Source organism: Polypterus senegalus, chromosome 6 (genome assembly GCF_016835505.1).
Source record: "Polypterus senegalus isolate Bchr_013 chromosome 6, ASM1683550v1, whole genome shotgun sequence".
Taxonomy (NCBI): Eukaryota; Metazoa; Chordata; class Cladistia; order Polypteriformes; family Polypteridae; genus Polypterus; species Polypterus senegalus.
The window spans coordinates 160,586,253-160,603,042 of record NC_053159.1 but is presented as its reverse complement, the minus strand read 5'-3'; the positions used below and the strand labels follow the sequence as shown (position 1 = coordinate 160,603,042).

The window sequence follows — 16,790 nt, the reverse complement described above, 5'->3', positions numbered from 1 at the left end:
TATAAGGATGCAACATAACAAACAGTGAAGGAATCTAAAAAACTTTTTAAAAGCACTGTAAGTTTACTTAACATAAATATTTCCACCATAACACTTTGGCCTACATGTGGATGATGAAGCCTTGACAATATTCTTTCCCACATCACTAAGTTGCCTGGAGATGTCATGTTGTGTTACAGTTTGTTTGACATGACAAGAGATCAGAAAGTGAGCAGTACACCGTAAATATGACCCTATGGCAAATTCTTTGTTTTGCAAATGCCTTGTATTGCCCGTCATCTTTTGTAAACGCATTCCAACTCAATCTAACACTTGTCTTTAAATTAAGTAATAAATTTTCTTTTTAACAATCCATCTCACAGAACATTTCCAACATTGTAAACTTTTACAATATTCTTTAAAGTGCTTCTCTCGCAAATATTAAATACCGAAAACTCTAAACCACTTTATTCCTGTATTTCTAATTAGCAAAAAACACTCAAAGATGCTTCAAAGCAACTGTCTCTAAATTCCAAATGAGGAGCAGCCATATAAAAGAGAGACCACACTATAATATATATGTTCAAATTAATACATACATGTTTTTTGTAGTAATCAGTAAGCTGAGAGCATCCATAGACTGCAGCCAAAGCACCGCTTCCAATAAAAAGTGTTCTTTTCACTGCTTTACGAAATGCCATAGTGTCCTGTTAAGAAAATAGAAACGCTGATAAGACTGGAATACCATAAAGCTTTAAAAATTCAAAATCATTTTTGATATTTATTTACTTTAATCTTACTGAGAAAATAAAAAATAAAACATGTATTTACCACTGACGTTATAACCATCAGTTCATTAGTTATATGGCTCTTAGTCAGAACCAGCTGTACAGTACTAGCTGATATTAGCCATTATAGCCACTGCTTACTGCAAGGTAAGTTATAATTAAATAAATCTATTTCGAAGCTATCAATACAATTTGTGAGTGACTGACTATAAAAAGGCATTTTGAGCATGTGATACAAAAAAACAATGCTGTACTATTAGAACAATACAAGCATGCAGTTACAACTTGATATTTGTATAGTTCTGTTTTTTAATCTTTAAAAAACATTGCTCATATCTTTGAGAACACTATTTTGGACAATAATAAACTCAGGATCTCACCATTACCATTTGCATTAATTTGTATTCACCATATAATTTATTATAATTTCAATATTGCTGTTTTGTATTTGCATGATCATGAGGCAATTATCACATTATTTTAAAATTACTGTTTAATTGTCTTGGGATCTCCTGATAAAGATGCAAGATCACTAGCTTTGTGGGGAAAAAATAGAACTAGTTATGATCATACGCTAGAGGTACTACAAAATAAAGCACCCTATGTCCATAGATTTAATATAGCAATTATATTGTTTTAAAATACAGTGTGACTATAACAGAACAGACAACTGAGCAAATAAGTACAAGTTAACAAAAGACCTTTACCATGAAGATCTCAACCAAACAAAACTATACTATTGCTATTAATAAATTATTAAAAAGTAAATTAGTTTTTTTAACAGTACCAAGAAAGACACCAACACATTTGGCTGTAAAATGGCTCAACGTTCAGAAAGTTGGGTTTCCTTCACTATTCAGATCTTTCACATCTCGTTTCCTTTTTTAGTTACACGTTGATCAAATACACAATAACCTGTTCAATATCACATATTAATGAGCACATTCAGATTCTCATCCATCCACCTATTTGCTCAACCTGATTAACCCTTTCAAAGACATATCAAACATAAAATTGGAACCAATTGATTATTCAGACATTAAGACTGTATTAGTTCAGTAATAATAACTGACGGAGTGACAGCCCTGATTCTATGGAAACCTCTATAAATTTCTTCCAATTCTGTTTTGCATCTCAGCCCCCGCATTCCCCGTGTGAATAGTTATTACAGGCACTGTGGTAATGAGATCTACTCAAAGCTAATACACCTTGGACATTTCTAATAAACACAAAGTATATATCTATTTTTTTATATTTTAGCAAAAGTGATTAGATTTATACATCAAATTTCTATATAGTACACTATTTCAGTGTACATTCAAATGAAATTGCATAAACATACAGGCAAGTAAAGATTTCACTGTAGTTAAAAGTAGTAATACTACTACTACTACTACTGTTATATTTTAGGTTCTATCAATGGAAGGTTAAATGATTTGCTTAGGGCCACACAGTGAATTGGTGAATTGTCACCTTATTATTACTGCATATGCTTTCTAAATGTTGACCCTTTTTGTCATTGCTGGCTGAAATGCAAGTGCCCCATTCATTATCTATATTTCCCTTTCTGATAACTATCTGCTTGCTTTCAAAAGATGAAAATTTGCTCATTTTGTGTATAATTGGAGTCCATAATTGCAGTAACTGCTTGCTGGATTGGAACCAAGAACACTACTTTGTATTTCCTGGTTTAACCCTGCATTAATATATTAGATGGGCTGTTAAATAACTGAATCCCTGATGTGGCATGTCAGCTGGGCAAAACTGCTGTTTTTTATGTTATCCACACAAATTGAACCCTATACAAGATGAAGTTTTCTTCTTCTTCTTCCGGCTGCTTCTGTTAGGGGTTACCACAGTGGATCATCTTCTGCCATATCTTCCTGTCCTCTACATCTTGTTCTGTTACACCCATCACCTTCATGTCCTCTCTCACCACATCCATAAACCTTCTCTTAGGTCTTCCTCTTGCCTGGCAGCCCTATCCTTAACATCCTTCTCCCAATATACCCAGCATCTCTCCTCTGCACATGTCCCAACCAACAACATCTCACCTCTCTGGCTTTGTCTCCCAACCTTCCAAGCTAAGCTGATCCTCTAATGTACTCATTTCTAATCCTGTCCATCCTCGTCACACCCAATGCAAATCTAAGCACCTTTAACTCTGCTACCTCCAGTTCTGTCTGCTGCTTTATGGTCAGTGCCACCGTCTCCAGCCCATATAACATAGCTGGTCTCACTACTGTCCTGTAGACCTTCCCTTTCACTCTTGCTGATTTTTCAAACGCCATGTAGCCTATATTTTAAGTTGGTTCAGTTTTATTATACATTCAAAATTTCATTAGGATCATCTTAACTTGCGCAGTTATTTGATTACCCACCATTACAATCTACCAAGCGAATTTTCTGAAATGCGATATAGCCTATATTTTATGTTGGAATAATGACAACCTAAACAAAAAATTTTCTGAAAACCGGTTTAGCTGTTTTGTGTGATTGGCATGAATGGACAACATTTGTGGGTTAAAATGAGGTTCTTAGTTTGCAAAATGTATAAATATCATCAAACAAAACTGAAAAATTCAAAGGACAGGCAGAGGGTATTAGAATTGTATTTATACAGATAAGTCCAATGCTGTATCAGAAATACTAGACTGAAAACTTAAACACTGAATGAATAGCCTAAAAGATGAAGACCAACCTGCTATTCCTAAACATTAAGGCCTCATTTCCATAAAGAAAACTAAGGGTAAAAGCTGTGCGACCTGTTCATTTAATGTAAAAGACAAATTAAAGAGTTTGTGATGTTCATCACTTCCAACCTTATTAAAAGATCACATTAAAATGCAAAATAAATAAATAAATAAAATGACAACTATCATGTTATCTTCTCTTTAAAGGTTCACAAAAACTTTAAGCCAATCTCCACAGTATTTGGTGCCCGGAAAGAATGAGCCCTAAATGCAACACCAGTTCAGCACTGGGCAAATGTATTCTTTCACCCACACACACACTGGGCAAATCAGAGCTGTCTCTGCTAAGTGACATCTTTGGGATCTGAGAAATAACAAAAGTACAGCATATGGAGCTGAAACGGGCAAATCATACCATGTGCACATACAGTAGAGGGTTGCCAAGCTGGGGGCAGCTCTAATTACTGCGCCACTAGGCAACCAAAAATAACACGAAAAGATGAATCTCCTATTCATGGTGCATTTTTGTTTCAAACAATTTCAATAAAAAATGGTGATATTTTATTAGGGAAAAAATATACTTTTTTCTAAAGAAAAAAGCTGTTCTTTTCAGCTATGAATTCCCTTCAGCTGGCAATGTCTTATAATTTTCTGTTTTAATACAACATTTTTCTGTTTTCTGATTAAGTGGAAGACACAGCAATAAACACATACAAACAGACTGAAATCTGACTGCTATGTGGCACACTGCATCCACAAACAAAAACATAACACATAATGTCACATCAAACCAACCATGCTTACCACAAGTCAAGTGACAGCTGCTACATGTCATGTTAAAACCTTCTATTCACTTCATGGGATTTTAAAAGACATACTTTGGAGAAATGCCATTAATCTGTTTCAATAAGCTGAATGTGCTACAGCACAGGATTCCTTTAGGGTAATGACTCAATATAAAGATGTCAGTAACAAATACTGTTAGACACAGCATAATAGCATAATAAAATACGATTAAACAGATCTTATAATGCAAGCAGTTCTAAGAGCGGAGTATGCACCTGTGAAATTCAACACTTTAATGTACAATATATCTTACTCAGCCTACAAGTTTGTAGCAAAAAAATTACACATATGTATGACTTTGCAACAATAATGGCTTTGATAAAACCTGTTACAAATAAATAACCAAAAGCACAAAAGCCAAGCCCCTGTCTTCTTTTTTATAACCCTACAAACTGAATTCATGGTTGTGAGAAGCCTTGCATTATTAGCCGCAAACACAAGACTGAAGAAATGATGAAAGAAAGAACACAAATAAACAAATATGGTACATAGAAGAAGAACAGTTTAAAGGTGGCAGCTGTCATGAAAAAAAAATCAAAATCTTTACACATGGAGAACGGGCAAACTCTGCACAGTAGGGACATCAGTCTGGAACTGAACTCAGGTCCCAGCAATGTGAGACAGCAGTGCTACCTCATGTGCTACCTTACCCTCGCACCCTACAAAGGCTAAATGTAAAAATTTCAATAATTCATTGCCAACATTTCGGTCTTAAAAACAGAAATGTAAAAAAGGAAATTTTATGATAAACATATATGATGACGATGATGATGATATATTTTATGAATTCCTGGAAGGGAATAATATTTTCACATGACTGTTTGGGGTAAGAGCGCAGGGTCAGCAATTGTACAGCACTCCTGCAGCAATTTTAAGGTTAAGGGCCCAACAGAGTAAGATACCTTCTAGCAGTAATGGAATTTAATAATAACTATTATATTAACTAATAATTAATAACCTTTCAGATATATCACTTCTTCTTCCTCTTCATCTTTTCCAACTTCTAGGTGGGGTCAATATGCTTGATCAACCTTCTCTATACAACTCGGTCGTGGACGTCCTTGCCAGTCAAGCCCTTTTCCTTCAAATCTTCTTTTACTTTATCCATCCAACTCTGCTTTGGCCTCCATTTATATCACTAACTATCTTTATTTAAAATAACCTGTTAATCCAATTCAGGGTCACAGTGAGGGGGTTCATCCCAATAGCATTGGATATAAGGCATGAGTCAGTCCTGAATGGGGCAGCAGTCCATCTCAGTGGCCACTGTGAATTGTACTCATACTCACAAGGAGACAACTCGAAACTGACAGTTAATCTAACAGATGCATCTCTGGATTATGACTTGGAAGTTATGTGCCCAGTTCCTGACGATATTTGGTTTGTCTTCTCCCCATGTGTTCCTCAATGGCTAATTATGGTATTATGGTGGTTAAGCATTTTTTGACACCTTGCTAAATGCCATAAATATGCCTGGTTTTGTTACTTTCCTTTCTAAACTGATGAATCTTGAGCACGACAGACAAAAAATCAATTTCTATTCAAAAAAAAAATACCAATAAATGAAAAAAAAACACATTCCCCACAGAAAATAAAACATGACTTTTATTAGGTTGCTAGATTTTCCCACTACATCAGGGCAATTGATTACATCTATGTGGCACTCAGCCCACCTGCAGCTTTAGAATAAATTAATAGAAACATGGAAATATTTCCATTCCATGAATATGCAGGTAGTCTGAGATGCCAATGCAGTCATTACTAATGTTGTTGCCAATTACAGTGCAAGTCATGACACTATGGATCATGCATATTCATGCATTACTGATACACAGACCACTGCGAAAGTGGTTTGTCTCCATTCCACTGTCTATCATTAAAGAAGAAAACAGTTACTTTCCTTTCCTCACAGCAGCAGTAGTCACTAGAGGTAGAATTTCACTCTACATCGCTTTAAGGGTTTTGTCAACATTATAAGCTGACTATCCAATTAACAAAAACCACTGCTTAGACATAAAGCACAAAGCCATGAGAAAAACACAGAAGTGGATTCTACAACAATACATGTAACTGTATGATGATAGATAACAAACAATAACAAATGATATTGATTAAGGTTACCCGTATCAAGAAAAGGACTGCATTCTACGTACTAAAACAATGGTTCCAATAAGTACTATTGAATATACAGATATAGAGTGCAACACTGTATTTTTAAATGGAAGAATATTATAAATGTATTAAATTATTTTTAACATGTTTCACATGCTCACCCCCACCAAAAAAAAACACAAAGGGCACATATTTCATGCATTTTAATAAGTAGTCATGATACAGATTTATAGCTTTACAAAGCAATTTCAATCCTGTATCAATCTTCCCAATAATAAATGACACAGTCATCTGTGTCTTCACTTATAATACATGATTGTATAAGAAAATAAACCCTTGTAAAAAAATAATACTGATCTGTCAAGTTCCTTGGCTATCAGTATACAAACAAAGCCAAGCCATTAATCATTTAATAAGCTTCATTTGCATAAGCACCCTTTCAGTAGTACAAGCAGATCACATTTTGCAGCTTGTCAAGTTCCAAATATTGCATATAAAAATACACAGAAAAGAACAATACATGTATTCCACAAATAAATAATAGAGGGATGAACCAAAGCAGAAACTTTAAGTAATAGATAAAATGTTTACAAAGCCTTAAAATAATGCATCATTAATATAATATTAGCGTTGCAAATCCGTTCCCTCCGTTTTCGTCTTTATACAGTAACATGAAAGAGGTAAGCCGAATAGATGCATAAAATCTAAAGATTACTTCAGGAGCTGAAAAAGAACAGTTGTGTCTAAGAAAGGTTGCCTAATATTGACACTGCCTTTACACATTCCCTTTATTTTTCCCATTTCAGGTAGTAAAAACATTCACTACCACCCTAAAGTAGAAGGTAGTGTGGAAATCTTCCATGTGAGCTAAAAAGCTAGTAATATAATAAAGATGAAGAGATTAGAATATTCGGTGAGGACAGACCATTAATTGTGGAAAAGCAGTTAGTGGATGGGGGTCTACTGAAATTCCAAACACCTCCAGCAGCTTAGCTGATGTCCATTAGTTTGAGAAGAGAAAATATGCAGGTTGCAACACAAAGAGAAAAGCTTGTGAGCAGGAAAAAGCACCAGATTCTTTCTCCATAGTACTATGCATCCATCCATTTTCCAAATCTCTTATTCATTACAGAGTCGTGGTGAAGTTGGAGCCAATCACAGGAAGCATCTGGCGTAAAGCAGGAACAAATGTTGGACAGCACAGGGTGAATACACACACATCATTGGTCAAGTCAGCTTTACCAGTCTACCTAACCCATGTGTCTTTGAACTGCAGGAGGAACCCAGAGGAAACCCACACAAACAAAGGGAAACCATGCAAACCTCACACAGAGAGCACCCAGGTCTCCTTGCTGAGAAATAGCAGAACTACCACTGTGCCACCATGCTGCTCCATTTAAATATAGGTGAGAGATACACAGTGTTAACTACAATATGCTGCCTGCACATTTGTCATCCATAAAATATGCTGAAATTCTGAAAGCATCAAACTTCCCTCTGCCTTAAACCTCAGGACCAGTGATTTCCTCCAACAATGATGCTCTGCATCAAATAGTCAGTATGATTCTATCTGAATTCTTAAAAAAGTACTTAGGCTTACGAATTACTATACATCAAAAAGATACAATTTTTTAAAGTGTATTTATTGTTTTCTGTGGCTGGTGCAATGGTTAGCACTGCTATCTCACAGTTCCAGCACACTGGATTTAGATCTTGCACCAAGGAGCCATACATGTGGTTTCTGCATTTTCTCCAGCTTCATAAAGACATACTTGCCATGTTAACTAGTGATTCTAACTTGGCCCCATATCAGAAACCATGAGTGGAACCTGCAGGGGACTGTTACCTTATGTATAAGGGTGGTTTTTGCCTTCTGTCCAGTACTGCTTAGGTAGAATCCAAGCTCCAACAACCTTAAATTGGATTAACCAAGCTAAGAAAAATATTATGATATGTTAAGTTATTGATCATTTATTATTTCAATCATTGAACCGGTTGGACAGATCCTGACTGATACTCTCCAGGAGTGGAACACAACTTTGCTTGAATAAATATTTGAAATTTTTTAAATCGTGATTACAAATTATGAGAATATCCATGACACAGTGTAAGCAAATAGTTCAAATTTACACAAACAACAAAATAATATTCATTAGAATAAAACCACAAAGGGTGTCAGGAATGAAAGAGGCTTTCAATGGGACCAGCAGGAACAGGGTAGGGGTAATCCCTGTCAGAGAAGGCTGGGGGGAAGAGGAGCAGGGACACCCGGAGTGCTTCCGGAGATGCAGCCGGCACTTCTGCCACACTGGGGCTTGTCGGTGGAAGATTGCCGGGACACACCTGGGGCCCGTCTCCCTTCATACAATGGCTAGAGTTGGGTGGAAGAGGACGAGGTCTCTGGAGGATGCAAGGAGGTGGCCTGAAGGAAGAGAAGGCGTTGTGTGTTGGCCAGGACTTTTGGGGACTTTGGGGTTGTGTGGCACTTTACTGTACACATGGAGCACTTGATTAAACGTGTGTTGGGTGACATGAACGTGTCTGCCTGTCTGTGTCCGGCTCGGCCTCCACATCCCATAAGAAGCCTCAAGAGCAGGGAGGAAGGTACAGTCGTAGCCAAAGGTTTTGAGAATGACACAAGTATTGGTTTTCCCAAAGTTTGCAGCTTCAGTGTTTTTAGATCTTTTTGTCAGATGTTTCTATGGTATACTGAAATATAATTATAACCATCTTATAAGTTTCAAAAGCATTTATTGACAATTACATTAAGTTTATGCAAAGAGTCAATATTTGCAGAGTTGGCCGTTTTTTTTCAAGACCTCTGCAATTCGCTCTGGCATGCTGTCAATCAACTTCTGGGCCAAATCCTGAATGATAGGAGCCCATTCTTGCATAATTAATATTTGGACTTAGTCAGAATTTGTGGGTTTTTGTTTGTCCACCCGCCTCTTGAGGACTGACCACAAGTTCTCAATGGGATTAAGGTCTGGGGAGTTTCCTGTGCACTCAGTGCAGTTTTAGGACATAATGTCAATACAGTGTGACAGTAGGGGGCAGTATCGCTCCCTTGAACCCTCAGGTACCACGCCAGACACCAGGTAAAAGTGCAATAATTCTTTGTTTTATTATAATAATTATGTGCACCAAGCACCCTCCACTCCACACTATTCATTAACCAAATACAATACTAAATAATCAATAAACCAATCCTCCACTCCCAGACGCGTTGCCCACCTATCACCCAGCTCAGCTCGCCGTCTGGGAGCTCCCACAGTCCTTTTATACTTCCTGGCCCGGAAGTTTTCCTGGCCAACAGTCCACAAGTCCTTATTCCTTCCGGGTCAGGGTAAATAGTACTTTTTTCTTCACCCCGGAAGCCTGTCGCTCTTCATGTGACGAACTTCCGGGTCATAGTGCACAAATTAGTCTACTGGCCTCCCAACAGCGACTCCCAGTGGTCTCCAAGGTATCCAGCAGGGCTGCGCATAAAAACTACATAGTCCATGAGGCCCTGCTAGAATTCGGGACCCATCCATGCTCTCGGGAGAGCTCCTCCTGGCGGCCTGGGGCTGAGGGCCGGAATATGAAGCCGGCCATCCATCAAAACAGTTTTAGGACAGCAACTTTAGGGTTAGAGTTTGGTGTGAACAGTATCCACACTTTTCATGAGATAACATTTACAGCTAATGTAACACATTCGCTACAAAACAAACTTAGCTAACAGTTTAAATACTGCATTTTCCTTGTTTTTCAACTATGAAAATACTTATCTATACTAATAAAAGGCAAAGCCCTCACTGACTCACTCACTCACTCGCTCATTCATTGACTGACTGACTCACTCACTCATCACTAATTCTCCAACTTCCCGTGTAGGTAGAAGGCTGAAATTTGGCAGACTCATTCCTTACAGCTTACTTACAAAAGTTGGGCAGGTTTCATTTCGAAATTCTACGCGTAATGGTCGTAACTGGAACCTATTTTTTCGTCCATATACTATAATAGACTTCTGTTCGATGGCCGTGGGAGGTGTAATTTAGTGCCTGCCCATATAAGGCCATCCGTCAGCGGCAATACAATAGAAACACTGCCGCTAAATATTCACGGGTGAAGGACTGTGCTTATGCAGACAAAGATGAGATGGTCAGGGTGGTGTTTGGCAAAAACTCAGCAAAACTGTGAGAGAAACTTTTAAGTGCCGGGTCTTAGCTAACATTAAATACAGCCGTGAACATCGCACGAGATAGCACCAGCACAGGTGGGAACCTTCGATGCATGTACACCGAGCGGCTCACGTGAACTGACGCACTGCACAGACAAAAAGCAACAGTTCCAAAGAGTGCTGAACAAAAACCGAATTACACAATTGAGAAGGCAGCAAAAAAATATGAAGCGTGTGACACATACAAGCATTCATAAGTGCAACTACTGCGGAAACAAAGCACACACTGGAAAAAGTCAATGTCCCGCTAAAGGAAGACAGTGTAAAAAAAAAACCCGGGCATGCAGTGTGTCTCAAATAAAGAGGAAGACGAGCTGTTTATTGATGCAGTAAGAAACAAATCGATAAATGAAACCTGTTATCTTTACAACGATTAACAAACACGGAATGTAACTTGAACACAACACATCCTACAAATACGAACCTGATTGAAAGAAATAATGATAATCAAATCCTTGATGACAGCAACACTCATAACACTCACAAAACAATTACTGTATATTGACAATCATGTTACGTTATTTTTAAAATGTTCCCTTTTCTTTTTCATAACTTCTTTAACACACTACTTCTCCGCTGCGAAGCGCGGTATATATATATATATATACCCCGATCTGAATACTTTCAAACAGACAAACCACACGCCGTGGCGCAATGGAAGAGGCTTCGCCTCTAGCGCCGAAGTCCCAGGTTCGATTCCCGAGAGTGGGTGCACTGAGTATGTACACCTGATGACCCCAAAATTAGGGCGAAACACGTGTCGCGTCCTCTTTGCATTATTTCACAGTAAAACTATTGGTTTGAGACGTATGAAAAAATATGCGGTTAACGCAGAAAGACAGATCACCAATTGAAGCTTTATGAATAATGGATACTTTATTTGCCATCAATCATTGTTTTGGTAAAGCCATACTCAGTGTAATCATTAGATGAACGGTAAAAAAGAAAGAGTGAGGGGAGGGTGACTTATTGAGGCACACAGGCGAAACCACAATAGCACGCGGGCTCGATGTAGTGTGCGTCAACTCGATCTGAATTGCGATCACATTCGAAAAAATATATATTTTCAAGTTCTATTTAGTCAACAGAAATATCTTTGGTTGGAATGTAAGGCGAATTTACTCTTTACATTTCTATGGTGAAGAAAAATTTATGCAATGATACCTACATTTAACTTACATTCCTACCAAAGATATTTCTGTCGACTAAAAAAAAATTCCTTCTATTTAAAATTTAAAGTAGAACTTGAACAGATACCATAGTTCATAATATCCACGCAGACTTGCACGTAAGAGCGGGAGTCATCCGTTTTAACAAGCAGCGTATTCCACTGATACTGCCCATTTAATTATTAGATTTTGTACAAATAAAGTTTTTCATTTTTCTTCCTTGATGGATTCTGGCATATGTATGTACAGTATATATATATGTATATATATATATATATACTATATATATATATATATATATATATATATTGTCACACACATGCGCATGGGAGGCAGCTAAAGGGCTTGAGGAAGGCAGTTGAGGCATGCGGGTGTGGCAGAGTGCACTGACTCTTTTACTCCCTTGCCTGTAGACCATTCCCGGGGGATTCCACCTGGCTCTCCTGACATCACTTCCGGGACCGAGCCAATGGAAGTCGACCACACCAGCTCCAGTCCCTCTGATGTCACGTCCGGCTATGATCCAATGGTGGAAGACCACGTGCTTGATCCATATGACCTCACTTCCTGTCTTCCCCTTTAAAACCTGCCCCTTTCCCTTTTTCCTCAGTCTTGTTGTGGACTCAGTTGTATGCACTTCAGTGCTGATTATTTTGCTGAAACGACTTTTGCAGCCAAGATACCACATTACATGGGTGGCTGCCCCAAACCTTTATTTGTCCATGTCTCGTTCTTGTGACAGTGGTGTAGCTGGCAGGATGGAGAATTCCCAGAAGAGAAGGGGACAGGACCTACAATACACCTAGGTGGGAACGTACAGGGGCCGAGTATTCAGGCGGGGAGGGTGCCCCGTGGTTCGGCGTGACCCGGTGCGGGATCCGCTCCCGGCATGCATAACTAGGCCACCTGGAGAGGCCAGGGAGTGTGCGGGTGGGGCTCACAGAGTTGGGCTGCCCTGGAGGGGGGAGGCAAAAAGGGCTCAGTATGCTCTCTTGGGGGAGGGTGCCTGCCTCCCTGTGAAACCAAAGCCCCATTTACCACCTAGCGGTGCCCCAGACTGGCAGGTGAATAAAATAAAAAAATGGAGGTTGGACCCTGAGCTGCCGACCAACAAACAAGCCTGGTCCTTATGGGAAACGGTAGGGCACTGGCTACGGCCATTTGAAAACATGCCCTACCAAATAATAGAGCAGGTAGCTTGCTATCTGCTCCTGGAAGCGCTTCCCCATGGCTTCACCCAGCCGGTCTGGGGCAAGCAGTTTAAGAACATGTCAGAGCTCATAGAGCTTCTGGAGACACAGAGGGCGGCCTCACACTCTGGGGGAGCAGAACCGTCCGTATGTCAAACTCAATTGGGGTACGTCCTAGCCCCTCCCTGTACAACCTGGAGCTTGTATTGGCGTCCGCGGTGCCACGGGCGCTCAAACCGCTTGGAGACGAGGAGGAATGCAGGTGGAGGGCGAGGAGGGGTTGGTGTGCTCTGGTTAATCTGTTGGCGGTCCCACATACTGGCGTGTTGTTCGATTCCAGCAGCAACATTTCCATTGTTGCCCGCCGCTTTATGCAACCGCAACAGTGGCTAAAATTTAAGACCGGTATAACCTGTGTCCACAGAGAAATCCGCTGGTACAGGTCCGCCGCTTGTGTCATCAGTTACGGAGGGTCAGTTCGTAAACTCACCGTAGCGGTCCTACTGGATCCTCCACACCCGGTGATACTAGGGCGGGACTGGTCTAAAATTAAATGCAGTGTGACACATACCACTCCTGGGGTTAATTTGGGCCTCGTTATGGACGGAGATGAACCATCTCAAGCTGCCTCCACGCCGTGTAATCAGCCGGCAGAGAGAGACAAAGCGGTCGCCCTAAGTGACGTGGCAACTCCCGGGCCGTCGCGTGCTGACATGTCATCCGCCAACGCCGCGGCGAAGCGGGAGGAAAGCACGCCCAGGGAGGTCGACGCTGACCCTCTCTCCATGTTACGGTTCCAATTTAAAGAAACGCCAGCTTCTTTAAAAAGGGAGCAATGGAACGACGACTCCCTGAAGTTTGTAAAAAATGCAGTGGCCCTTGTCAATGGCCAGCGCACTGATCAGTCAATGCCACAGGGCCCTCACTTTGTGTTAGACAGCGACCTTCTTTACCGTGTAGCGATGCATGACGGGCAGGAGAGAAAGCTGCTGCTAATTCCGCGTACCTTCCGGCGGCAGGTCTGCGAACTAGCACACGCCCACCTCCTAGGTGGCCACTTGGACACGAGAAAACTCTGTAGCGGATCACGCTCCGTTTCTACTGGCCAGGAATTCGTTTGTCGCTTTTGCGCTTCCTGCCCGGAGTGTCAACTGCGACAAATTCCTAGGAGGGACCGTGATCCTCTCGTTCCTATTCCACTGATTGACATTACCTTCCACAGAATCGGGGTCGACCTGGTGGGACCCCTAGAGCCCTCAGCCCGAGGACACAAGTACATTTTAGTCCTCGTGGATTATGCTACACAATACCCCGAAGCTGTTCCGTTGCGCTCAGCAACCTCTAAAGCCATCGCACAGGAATTACTAGGGGTATTCGCAAGCGTGGGGATCCCCAAGGAAGTCTTGACAGACCAGGAGACCCCTTTCACCTCGGAGCGTTCAAGGAGACTGCCAGATTACTGAAAATAAAGCATTTAAAGACCTCGGTGTATCATCCTCAAACCGACGGATTAGTAGAGAGGTTTAATCAAACTCTCAAGCAAATGCTGCGTAAGGTGGTCAGCGAGGATGGAAGGAACTGGGATCAGCTCCTCCCCCTCATCTTTTTGCCTATTGGGAAGTCCCACAAGCCTCCACGGGGTTCTCCCCTTTTGAACTACTGTATGGGCGACAACCTCGGGGCATATTAGATATTTTGAAAGAAGGCTGGGAAGAAGAGGCTCTTCCCTCTACAAACATACTGGAGTATATCGCGCAGTTACGCAACAGATTTGGAAAGATTCAGCCTCTCCTTAAAATTCACATGGAGGAGGCTCAAGCAGCACAGGCCCGGTACTACAACCACGGCACGTCTCTTGGGAGTTCCGCCGGGAGATCGGGTCATGGTCCTAGTGCCTATCTCCCACTCTAAGTTGCTTGCCCACTGGCAGGGCCCCTAAGAAGTTAAGGAGAGGAAGGGACTGGTCGACTATTTGGTGAGTCAACCCAATTGTCGGCCGAAGGAGCGGGTTTATCATATGAACCTGCTGAAACCGTGGAAGGACAGGGACCCCACTCCCTCCTCCGGCCAGCCCCGCTCACTCTTTGCTCACACACACGACCTTAACTTCAGCACGGACTTAAGTCCCAGACAGCGGCAGGAGCTGGAAACAGTTATCCGGACCGTTCGGGAGGTAGTCAGTGAGAACCCGGAAGGACCTCTCTGATTGAGCACAACATCATGACAGAGCCGGGTTGTTGTCCGAGAACGCCCATATCGTCTTCCCGAGGCAAAAAAGGCTGAAGTGGAGCTTGAGATCAAGCGCATGCTGGAACTAGGTGTAATTGAGGAAAGTTATAGTCCCTGGTCCAGCCCCATTGTGCTTGTCGGTAAGCCTGCGGAGTTGGAGGTTCTGCAATGACTTCCGTCGGCAACCAAGTCTCCCAATTTGATGCCTATCCAATGCCACGCGTGGGCGACCTCCTCGAGAGGCTTGGACATGCTCAATATCTGACCTCACTTAACATGACAAAGGGTACTGGCAGGTTCCTTTAACGGACTCCGAAGGAAAAACGCGTTTAGTACCCCTAGCGGACACTGGCAGTATCGTGTCCTTCCATTTGGGTTACGGGGCTCCAGCAACCTTTCAGCGTCTGGTGGACAAAGTGCTTCGGCCTCATAACTCATACAGTGCTGCCTACCTGGATGACGTGGTCATCTATTCCAGCACATGGAAGGAACACCTACAGCATGTCCAAGCGGTATTACGGACACTTGGTGAGGCCGGGCTCCGGATTAATCCCAAGAAATGTTTCTTTGGATTAAGCGAGGCCAAATATTTAGGCTACCTGGTGGGTCGGGATACCGTAAGGCCACAGTGCTCCAAAATTGATGCCATTTTGAAATGGCCCCGTCCGCGAACCAAGCGGCAGGTCCAAGCCTTTCTCGGGTTAGCCGGGTACTACCGCCGGTTTGTACCCGGTTTCGGAGAAGCGGCGCCTTGACTGATTTAACAAAGAAGAGGGCCCCGAACATTGTGGTATGGACTGAAAAAACAGGCGCTGCATTTGGTGACTTAAAGCAGGCCCTTACGTCCGCACCTATTTTGATGGCACCTAACTTTTCTTTGCCTTTCATCCTCCAGATGGACGCGGACACAGGCCTGGGCGCCGTGCTGAGCCAAAGCGTCGATGGTGTGGAGCCGGAAACTGTTGGACCGGGAGACCAGGTATGCAGCGGTGGAAAGGGGGGCTCTGGCGATTAAATGGGCGATTACTCAGCTTAGGTACTACCTGTTGGGCCAGGAATTCACCCTTGTCACGGACCATGCACCTCTACAGTGGATGGCCCTGCACAAAGAGTCGAATCTGCGGGTCACCCGGTGGTTTCTTGACCTACAGCCGTACAAGTTTTCGCTCCTTCATCGTCGGGGTGCTCTCCATGCAAATGCTGATGCTCTTTCTCAGGTTCACGAACTCTCGGTTAGGGTCGCCCGACCCAACGGGTCTGGGCTAAGGGGGGGGCCTTGTCACACACATGTGCATGGGAGGCAGCTAAAGGGCTTGAGGGAAGGCAGTTCGGAGGCATGCCGGGGTGTGGCAGAGTGCACTGACTCTTTTACTCCCTTGCCTGTAGACCATTCCCGGGGGATTCCACCTGGCTCTCCTAGAATCACTTCCGGGACCGAGCCAATGGAAGTCGACCACACCAGCTCCAGTCCCTCTGATGTCACGTCCGGCTATGATCCAATGGTGGAAGACCACGTGCTTGATCCATATGACCTCACTTCCTGTCTTCCCCTTTAAAACCTG

The 16,790-nt window shown here is 42.0% G+C and overlaps 1 protein-coding gene across 1 annotated transcript in view; it reads right to left on the bottom strand.

The window, feature by feature from the left end:
* Positions 1-16,790, bottom strand: part of gpd2 (glycerol-3-phosphate dehydrogenase 2 (mitochondrial)) — a 165,341-nt gene that overhangs the window by 126,315 nt on the left and 22,236 nt on the right. The window contains exon 2 of the mRNA XM_039757438.1: positions 579-686. Coding sequence (XP_039613372.1) covers positions 579-680 — 102 coding nt within the window. The 5' untranslated portion in view covers positions 681-686. The remainder of the gene's footprint in view (positions 1-578; positions 687-16,790) is intronic.